At 47.9% G+C, this 10,719-nt stretch overlaps 1 protein-coding gene across 1 annotated transcript; it reads right to left on the bottom strand.

Moving 5' to 3' along the window:
- Nucleotides 1-1,044: 1,044 nt before the first annotated feature.
- On the bottom strand, nucleotides 1,045-8,166 carry atg2 (putative autophagy regulatory protein Atg2). Its single transcript, XM_032052696.1, has 4 exons — nucleotides 7,805-8,166; nucleotides 2,412-7,709; nucleotides 1,426-2,355; nucleotides 1,045-1,363 (listed from the first exon to the last, which is right to left on the bottom strand). The coding sequence occupies exons 1-4, from the start codon at nucleotides 7,964-7,966 to the stop codon at nucleotides 1,346-1,348; spliced, it is 6,408 nt and encodes a 2,135-aa protein (XP_031908332.1). The 5' UTR covers nucleotides 7,967-8,166; the 3' UTR covers nucleotides 1,045-1,345.
- Nucleotides 8,167-10,719: the final 2,553 nt, after the last annotated feature.

The following is a 10,719-nucleotide window of genomic DNA, read 5'->3' as shown; positions in this document are numbered from 1 at the left end:
AAATTAAAATAAAAAATTAAAATAAAAAATAAAAAGAGGCGAAAATAAAAAAAAAGAAGCCAAAAAAAGTTAAGTTGCGTCGTCACAAATTAAAATAAAAAATAAAAAGAGGCGAAAATAAAAAAAAAGAAGCCAAAAAAAGTTAAGTTGCGTCGTCACATTGCCAACTTGCAAGCAGTATTAGTTGACGAGTAGGAATAAGAAAGAAAGAGTAGGAGGAAGTTGACCCACCAAGTATGGAAAGGAACTGGTGATGACCAGTCCAGCGCTCTGGTTGGGCATCCACTAACGTGGTCCAATCTCACCGTACAGCCGCAGCGGGATCACTCTGCATCTCTCATTCACTGGTTGATTTCGTGAAGATCTTCGTTTCACATTACGACCCTCTTGGCCGCCTTGCCAGGAACCACTCCCATTTGTTCGCAGATTGTCTCTACCGCTCCAATCACTTGCAGTCCTACTATTCTTATCCTGGCTTATACTGTGGCAATGGTCATCTGCTTCCTTCAATCCTCTCGTTCTTTCTTTTCCTCCTTTTTCTTTTTACTCATTCGAATAATGACCATTCTCTCCCCACTCAGCCTTGTTGCATGGCCTCCCTTTTCGTCTCACCTTGGAGTAACCCTGGGGAGCTGTGTCCACCTGCACCATGTAGTCCTACCTTCCTGTCCGCCCTGATCAGCATTGCAGTTGTGGCCCTGATGCTGTCATGCGACTTTCGCGTACTGGTGCCACACAGATGACAGCCCCTGTCGTACTACAAACATACCTACTCTGTATACACACACACAGAGAGGAAAGGTGAATATATTAAAGCAAAGTCTATCATGGACACCTCGACATCCTAGTCATGCTCATTTTGGGTTTACCAATCTTCCTATGCCGAGTCACGTAAAAACAACCAGAAGCAGAATAACCGTAAGATGCCAAAACTGGTTCACTGGGGGGTTCAAGATAGGGAAGCCCTAAAAATTGACGCCAAACCAAACACCAGTCATGCTCAATTTCAATGGGCGAGAAAATAAAATCAAAGAATAATTATCTTAAGAAAAAAGTGTATCAGGGGTAACAATGGAAATCAAGATAGCATCGTTATATCATCATCATGAGCCAATACGCAAATGGCCGGGTGGCTAACTCGATCTCAGGTACCTGCCTGTTTATCCGTCTGCTCGGTTATGTACGGTTACGGTGAGTAACCCATCCAGTGTAAACAATGTAGCAATGAAGGATTGAATCGAAGAAAATTGGCCATCCGTATCAGCAACCGTGAAATCGAACCCACCAGGGATCAATCTGTCATGAGCCGAAATATTGGAATCGAAAAGAAAAAACAAATTAATCTCTAATGACGTTTATATTTCTAAGAATCACAGTTAATCCATGTCAAAGGGAATTGGGGGATCGAGGTGCAGCAAAACTTACATCTTCCATCTTCCGCCTATTGCTGGGATCCAGAGTGTTTCCGGCTCCCAGAAGCGTTTGTCCCACGGCCTTGGACACCCCGATCGCAGGACGGAGAATAACCGTTGGTGCACGTTTCCACACAGCTTTTGCAGCTGCTTTGGCACTTCCGCTCTCTACGACTTCTCCAGGCACAGCAACAATGGCATCTCGGGTCAGAAGCAAATCGCGTTCTAATCCCCTGAATGCTCCCCGAAGGCCTTGAACGACACCAACTGGCTGGTCCGCATAAAGTGAGATTTTCTTCGCCTCCTCCTCATCAACTACATCATCTTCCGCGCTAGCCAACTGTGTATTGGGGGATGTCAATAGGTCTTCTGCGCCCTGTAGGACGGTTTGGGTACCAATGGCTAGTTTGGCACCAAGCTTGACGAGCTCGTTGGATGTAGTCTTGGCGAAGGCAAGTGCCCCCTTCTGTATACTCCGTACGATGCGACCGTCCTTGCGATATTCGCGCATGGGAACGACCACGAGATCCTTCACTCCTCCTCCCACGTTGACTAGGGACCTGATCGGCGCTAGACCGGCGAGGACCCCCGGTAGTTGGTTTCTCTTTATATCTGGCATCCATATGTCATTCAAGGTCTGGCCAAGCTTGTCAAACCCAGATACTCCATAGATGATGACATGACGCATGACCATATCTGCCCCGTCGAGAACGAAGAAATTCATAAACTCGGTCGTGCGTCCAGACCGAAGCCCGGTATAATCGACTCGCTTGGGTTTGAAATCGAGCTTGACGGGAACCGCGTTTATCTCAACTCTCTGTAAGAATGGTATGTCTTGCGGGGCGCTAGGGGCAGGCGCAGAGTCATCGCGAAATTCGAAAAAACGGCACAGAAAGTCGAGAGCGTCTTGGTCAACATGAAGCCTTAGGGGCAGAAGAGTGGCCTATGGTATTGTTAGAAATTATAGGGAGGCCGTTGGAAGGCTCCTGTTTTACGCACCTTTAAGACAATCTCGGATGCAGCGAGCTCAGGCACAGGCCTGACGGTCAAGATCTCCAAGTGCACCATACTGGTTCCACTTTCTTTCTCACCCACTTCATGCATGTAGGTTGCAAATTTCTTCCAGGTTGACGTAGGCACATGATCGAATATCTCCAAGTCATTGACTCGAACATCCAAAGAGCTTTGCGTCTCACCGGAGTCCGGTGGGAAGACGACAAGATCTGCGCATATGCCTTTAAGCTCAAATGTCATTTTATGATATTTGCTCCTGGATAGCCGCAGCTTCTTTCTAAAAGAAGGCGACTGGCTTTGTCGTACCGTAGCCCCAGTGACTGTGGTTGTAGTTGCATAGCTGCCGGTCTCACTGACAAGATCATCAATGTTGCGGTTGATATCGCTGCGAAGCTCTCGCGGATCCTTGTTAGCGGGAATACCTATATATATTGAGTTAAACAGACAGTCGCCGATGACTGACTCCTCGTCCTCGTCGAAGCTTGGGGAGGCTCTATTCGCCCTTGCTCGCCGGTCCGTAGCCTTTTTCTCCACGTCTTTGACCGCCTTGGATATAGTGTCTCTTGTCCGCTGCCAGTCATAGCCATCGAATAGGTTCCAGATGACATGAGCATCACGGACCCTGATTCGTAGAGGGCTCTTCTGAAGCTTCGTGTCGTCCGAAAGGCCATAAGTGTTTTCGGTAGAATCCCACCTGTGCGCTGTACCCCCAACAGCTGACTGTGTTGCAAAATGATCATCACGAAATTCGAGGTCGGAAATACTGGATGATACATAGTACTGAGAGTGAAAACTATCAAGGAGCTCATTTGATCCTGAGGTCGTCATAGCCTCGTGCAGAGATCCGGCTCCAGATGTTGGCTTCACTGGATGAAAGTCACTTACGTACTCGATCTCATCCTCGATATGACCCTCTTTATCCCGGATATTTTCAGCGGAATCGCCAGCTGTTCCAGAGACCACTTCCAGACCTGAGCTTGGATCTAGAGCAAAGGCATCGCCGGAAAACGATGCTAACATGTCTTGAAGTGGAAGAACCTCAGTCCGATACTTCTTGGTCACGCTTGGAGGAGTAGGAGGCTGCAGCCCATTCACTATGCTGATGAGAGTTTGTGTTGAATCGGCACATGTTTCAAGAATCAGCAAGTCATCCCTGAGTTCCACATCTAGCGACTGTGTCCCGTCTTCGCTCGAGCGTAGCAATTTCACACTAGCCGTGGCTGACGATATTGATGAAACGGTAACAAAGCCCATGTCAATGAAGGATTGGACCTGACTACTCGGTGGAGCAGTCGAATTTCTTCGATGTAAATCGTCTGTCTTCCCCGTATTTCGGACATCGTCAATAATCATGATTGACGCTTTGCGAAGATCTAGTGTGGCCTCAGAGGACGCTTCATCGTCCATGGTTCCCGAGAAATTCGCGTTCGTGAGCACGACAAGGCCTTTTGCCTCTGAGCCACGAGGGTTGAGACCAATGACGCAGTCTCGCAGGGCTAATGCCAATCTCGTGGGTCGTACAGGGCTCTTAGGGCTTCCCGGCTTTATTGCTGATTGAGATTCTTTTGAAGGGTGTAGCTCCGCCAGATTACCTATGGACTGTGCCATATGGGCAGCAACATCGCCGGTCGTCGAACTTTCATTGAGACCGAGAAAGGCAATCACTGCTGGAACTGTGTACTCTGCGCGTAGGTTATGCATTTTGATCTTGATAGTGGGTTCCATTTCATCGGCAATGAAACGGGCCATGAGCATAGGGTGCGGGATTTGACCTGACCTTTGCTCGGCGCTCAAGGGTAGGGCTTCGCCTAAAAGCTCTTCAGTTCCGTTTCTGAGAACCATCGCCGATCCAACTTGGGCGGCTACAAGCGAAGGGATGCTTATATACGCCACCTCGGCATTCTTGAGGCGTGCTGTTATATTCCCAACTTTACCTCCAACGTTTACCTGGGCTTCAAAATCTCGGATCAGATTCAGAGTCAAGAGACCAGGCCGGTCGTCTTCAGGCAAGTATTTCGCAACATTAGACAGCCTACTTAATTCATCCCCAAGCTGTGGTAGCGAGTCAAAGTCAGTGATGCGCGAAATCATGACATTCGCCCCAGCGATTGTAGTACGAAGGACAGAGCCTTGTCGTCGCTGTCGGAAAAGCGTATCTAGCATGATGTCATCGTCTTCATCGTATTTGTCCTTAGACGGCGTGATCAACGACAGCAGACGGTCTAAGTCAACCTCTTTCGGAGCGAAGAGATATTCAACTCGGATGTTGCTCAGATTGATTTTAGCAGGCGCGTCTTTAGAATCATCAAGCGGTAACGGTCCACTAAGTTTCGCTTTGTCGATTTGGACTCCCACGCCTTCGAATCTGCTAACAACTTTAACCGCGGTCGTTCTCAGCTTGAGGTAATGAGACTCTCCAACAATATTGAGCGCAACACCACCGACCCGTGCATTCACTTTCCACGGCAAAGAGGTCTCCTGAGGGAGTTTTTCAGGCGAAGGCGGCGCTTCGAAATGTACCCCACGCGGTCGCTTCGGTGGATCCTTCTTTGGCGCCTTCGCACCTGAAGCAGATGAAATGGAGCTCCCTAGCTCTAGTATCGTGCTTAGACCTCCAATCCACCCCACAACCTCCTCCAAGCGTTGTATATTGAGGTTGAGGTGGAGAGGGAGTGTAGTGACATGAATCCTTGCGGATTCCAATGACTTGCTCATGGAAAGCGAAATATCTCCATGCATGGGTGATAGAACATCCCTCATGGATTCCCTCATTTTAAGGTCTTGGTTGAATGAGATGAGGTCCTCTGAGGCGACCCCTAGTGCGAACTTGGTTATATCTAGGCGGAGCTTCGTTTGATCATTAATTGATGAGAGATGGGCTTTCATACCAGAAGCCGTGGTTTGCAAAACGATGTCCTCATGCATTAACCCGAAGAATGTTGGAGAGTGCTGTCGAGATTCACCGAAGGGGTTCGCATGCCCTGGAACATGTTCAACAAACTTGACAGAGAACTTATTGAGAATTAAGCCGAAAGAATTGTTTGTTTGTGCTTGTTCTAGTGCTTTGCTTTCTGGGTTGTATTTCTTCGGAGGCTCTCCATCGCCGTGGCCGAAGGCGTTGACGATTCTTTGACCGATCTTGATAACAAGCCAGCCTATGGCAATATCAAATTGCACCTCCGCAGAATAGATCTCGGCGATTACCTCGTCACGTTCGCTACTGAAGCCGGGGTCATGCTCGGCCTTTTCCTCGTAGCCTGAAGCTTTATGATCAACACCTTCGTGGGGAGAAGATGGATCGTTAACGCCACTACCAGGACCCGGAAAGTTATGAATTCTAGAAGCTAGTAGATCATCATCAATCACAGAGTCCTGCAAGTATGTGGTTGAATCCTTGAGACCATCACTTGAAATCTCTTGATGAGGTGCTGATTGTGAATCTCCCGGCATTTTTTCATGGTCAACCGAAGGGATCCATATGAGAACCTTATCAACACTGACAAATCTCTTCGCCACGTCCGTCAGTCTATTGAATCCCGGTGAGGTCTGAATCGATTCTCTATCGGACGTTCCAGTCTGTGTCTTCTGAAGATTATCGATCGAACGGGCAGGTGACAAGTTCATATCTTCCCGGGCGGTAAGCTTAGGCGTTGTGATTGCTTCATCCTGTTCGTTATACGCGTCCTGCTCCATTGCTGTAGGCGTTTCGTGGAAGCCTGTATCCCTCACGTAAGTAGACTCCGACGAGTCCCAAGCGCCAGGCATATTGGGCATGAAACTGTGTGACGTCGAACCTTGGCTTATCGCGCTCATATACATGCTTTGCGCTTCCTCATTAGAGAACAGCTTGGACTCCGATAATTCACCCTCCTTAAGAGATTCAGAAGCGGAGCCCGAACTGTCGGGTTCAGAACGAGGCGCACAGACGAGCGGCAATTGTTGCTTATATCCAAGATGAAAGTCCTCTTCTGGGGCTAGTCCAGACGACCCGGGTTCCGTTATAGCCTCAGGAGCTGCTAGAAAATGCTGATGGCCCGGGAGTCTTGCAACTTCCAATTCATGTCGGTCATTGAGGGGAATCAGGGCACCCTCAGGATGATTGTTCTGGTCAGATGATTCGGTTGTATGTTCAGGACTTTGTGGACGAGGAGTATCCCCGCTCCTCGGGAAAAGCTCAACGCCCCTAGTTTGCATGTCATCGAGGCGCTCAGGGTCATCATCCTGGAATTGATAATCAATGACTGAATCAAGGTAAGCTGGGTTGTCCAGCAGCTTTTCATCATTTTCAAACTGCCGAGAATCATCAAGAGAGCCATAACTCCTATTCTCGTCCGTATCCGCATCAGAAAAACGACCGTCATATGTGTAAACAGATCCTTCCATTCTTGGCGTATTCTGTTCGCCTAACTCTTGCCTAGTAAGGTCCTGCGGTGGTTCGAAAATGGTTGACCTTGTCATAGCTAAAGCTAAACTCGATTCTGACGAGGTCTCCGGACAAGGCGACTGGGCCCTACTTGGAGGCTGGCTCGACTTTGGCTGTACCGGAGTAGACGGTGAGGCAGGAGCGGCGAAGCGAGAATAGTTGGAGAAAACGACCGGCTCAGATATCAAAGCAAGGTTGATATCAGACAGGGAAACCAATCGTTTCCCCTCGGACGATGAGGCTTCGCCTGATTCGGAATGAGTGGACACTGCACCCATGCTAACCTGGCGCACACTTAAAAGCCCCGTTATTAAGTCCGGTTTTTCCTCCGGATGCCTTTTCGAGGAGCCCTCTTGCTTGGTCTCGACATCCACGCGTATAGAGATGTCGTCGACTTGGACCTGGAGTCGATCCACCACCCCCTTTAGGAATGCAGCGACAAAACTGGGTAACGATACGGTTTCGTTCCCTAGGCCGAGCTCCTCTTCATCATCGCTCGAAGAGGTCGATGTATGCTGCAGGACCTGGGACTGCGAGGAGATAGCAGCCTGAAGTTCTTCCCTTTCTTCTTTCGGCTCGGCCTGAAGGAACGACTCGGCGAGATCAGTCGGGTTGGGGAGGATTGGTTCATCCCCAGAGCCAGGGCCAACTCGCCCTGAGACCTTCTGGTCCGTTGTTGCATCGTGCGTTTCAGCACGACGAGTCTCCTCCAACGGTAACCTTAAATGCACGTCGATTCCGCTAGCTTCACATATTATACCGCTGCTGTAGATATCGGCAGGAACCGTGAGCTTTAGGAACTGAACACGGGCACTGAGCAGCTCGCTTGACGGAGGGAGGTGCAGGAGTGTGGCTAATTTCTATCCAAAGATGCATACATATCAGCGTACAGAAGCAGAAGCACCGAGACGCTCGGCCCGGCGGTACTGACCAAGGATTAGCATGGTTCACTCACCTCGAGCCTCAAGCCTATATCCCGCAGTTCAACGGTACTACGTTGTCCCCAGCGGATGCCTAGGCTATCAAGATCTAGTGCTTCCGTATCGACAAGCTCCAGGCGAGACAAGGCATATCTGAGTAACCGCTTCTGAAAGAACGAGGGCAGGAAGTAAGCCATTTTGGTGGGAGAAGGAGCCGACCGGGGCTCATTTAAAGATCGCAGGTGTCATCGGGTGGGTATCATAATACGAAAAAGAGAACGCTGAGCGGATGGGTTGTAAGGCTAAGACTTGGTACTTCCCCCAAGGGGACAAACAGATGCGGAGGGTTGTTGGGTATGGACCGATTAGAATGACGTTCGGGGAAACCAGCGCTAGTGTTAGCTTAATTACTGTATTTATCAGTAATAACAATCAGATAGCGACGGTCGGATCAACCACCACAAGTCAGGCGGAGCTCATCATTATTGGAATGACCGAAAGAAAATCAGGCCGTGACAACTCATACATACATACTCTGTACATACGTCAAATATCGGTAGTGGATGGTATTGAGCTGTTCAGTTGTTTGAAAACTACACTGACCACTAAAGAAATATATGCCCATCTTAACACTCGTTCGACTTTTAGTAGAACCGTGGCAACCCAACGAGGGAGCTACCGGTTTAGGGTAGTCTACGCGTGATGGATCTTCTTCATACTCTCACACACACGTTATCACGGGCGCGCGTGGTTTCCATAGGATTCAGACCAGTTACAACACGAACTTCAAGTCTGTAGATCTAGATTTAGTCCATGATACTATTGACTCCGTACCTTTCACAGCGATAGCCAGACTCAATGAGATAGAGTATCCAGTGGTAACACTGAATATTGTCGAGGCTAAGAATACTACTCGTACGGAGTACTCTGTACTAGTCCAGGAATAAATTACTATAACCATTACATCCCCGGTAGATCATTTACTATACGTATGGAGTATGACCGTTATTATCTCCGCAAACGAACTCATCACACCATCAACATTCCTTGCGTCCCACGTGACTGGACGATCACAGTACTGAATTGAACCCCTGTGAGTTGCAAGCGTCACGGTAGCCACTTTGAATCCCCATATAAAATTGCACAACCCCCGATAATCTGGGACTTGCATCTATACGCCGAGCGGCCTATACAAATTTGCAAGTAACGGGGTACTCAAAACTGTGATCCGACATTATCTCTCACCATTCAGAATACCTGCCTCTGCCAAATCGATTCGCCAAAAGGCTACCCTGCGAGCTCAACACTTTCTACAGCCTCATTTAACTCTGTCACAACTTGCTGAATAGTTCAAGCAGAATTATAATAAGACAATAAGCGAGTCCATAGTATCCCGAACTCTCTCATCTCGATACCCATACCTTGATGATCCTTCCGAGACCACAAGCAGACACGGCATCGTACACAACACTGGCCAGAGTTAGAAGCAAGCCTTTTTGAGTGGATACAGCGAGCTGAAGGCCGCGTACCAATTACACAAGAAGTTGTCCGTACAAAAGCTAAGCAGTCCTGGATTAGGCTCTATCCTGAAAGGGACATGCCTCGATTTAGTAATCCCTGGGTCTATCGATCTAAAGACCGCCGAAATATAAAGTGCAGAGATTTACATGGAAAAGGTGGAAGCCTTTCTGAGAATGCAGCTGCGGATATATATGGAATATGTCAAGCTCTAAAATGCTACGCACCTCAAGATATCTTTAATTGTGATGAGACTGGGCTTAACTGGAGACTCTTTCCAGACCGGAGTTTAACTACTGGTCCAATTCCTGGCCAGACGAAAGAAAACTCCCGGGTAACTGCCCACTTCTGTTGCAATTCAGATGGCTCAGAGCGTCTCCCTATTTGGTTTGTAGGGACAGCTAAACAGCCTAGAGCCTTCCGTGCAGCAAGAATTTATATCGAGAACCTAGGCTGCTTTTGGCGTTATAATAGGATGGCATGGATGACTGGTACAATATTCAAGGAATGGCTTTTATGGTTTGATAAGAAGATGACTGGTCGTAAGGTTGCCCTTTTAATGGATAATTTCTCTTCTCATGAGTTTGCTTTTAGGGAAATAGCCCATCAACTGCAGAATACCTTTGTTATATGGCTTCCAGCTGATTCAAATTCACGCTATCAACCTCTCGACCAAGGTATTATCTCTACATGGAAGACATATTGGAAACGACAATGGGTTTCCTTTATGGTAGAGCAATTTGATAATGGCTTCAACCCAATATCGACAATGACAATTCTACGAGCAGTTAGATGGGCTATTTCTATATGGGAATTAGATTTACCGGGTGATACTATCAAGAACTGCTTCCAAAGGGCTCTTACTATTGAAGGCGCTCAAAAAACTACTGATCAAAAACTTATTAAGGAGGTTGAGAAGGGGCTTCAAAAACTACAGTTGGCAAATCATATTAGGGAACTGATGGATATCAATCAGTTTCTTAACCCTTCAGAGGAGCAGGTTGATGACAATAATATCGACCTTGATGACGCTATCCTAAGCCAATACGTACCTGCCAATGAACTACCTGAAGATGATGATGAGTTCTATCAACCTCTTCCTCAGATATCAGTCCTTGAAGCCTTAGAAAGCCTTCAGAAACTCCAACTCTTTGAAGAGCAACAGATTGAGGGGAACAAGGATCTTATTCAGTCACTTACACACCACGAAAGGACACTTATGCAGAAGGTTGAGCGTCAGCGTCAAACTGATATACGCTTTTTCTACAGCTGAGCGTTGTCACCCTGCTTACTCGTCTGCTTAGTCGTTGATTATATGATCTGCACGGCAAAAGAGCGCCGGTTCAATCCCAGCTCTCGTCTACGTGGTGGTCTTCTTTGGACGCCTCACAGACGTTCCCAAGACGCTCAAGCGATAACAAAACGATGCTCC

The sequence above is a fragment of the Aspergillus pseudotamarii genome (assembly GCF_009193445.1).
Source record: "Aspergillus pseudotamarii strain CBS 117625 unplaced genomic scaffold BDV38scaffold_87, whole genome shotgun sequence".
Classification (NCBI taxonomy): domain Eukaryota; kingdom Fungi; phylum Ascomycota; class Eurotiomycetes; order Eurotiales; family Aspergillaceae; genus Aspergillus; species Aspergillus pseudotamarii.
Note: the sequence above shows the minus strand (reverse complement) of the source record. Positions and strands in the feature narration are given on the sequence as shown.

What these genes read in the sequence shown, in the direction of transcription:
- atg2 (XM_032052696.1), bottom strand. Translation starts at nt 7,966, where the DNA reads ATGGCTTACTTCCTGCCCTCGTTCTTTCAGAAGCGGTTACTCAGATAT. An exon ending in ATATAGGCTTGAGGCTCGAG is followed by an intron (nt 7,710 to 7,804) that starts GTGAGTGAACCA and finishes ATCTTTGGATAG; the next exon opens with AAATTAGCCACACTCCTGCA. An exon ending in CATCCGAGATTGTCTTAAAG is followed by an intron (nt 2,356 to 2,411) that starts GTGCGTAAAACA and finishes ACAATACCATAG; the next exon opens with GCCACTCTTCTGCCCCTAAG.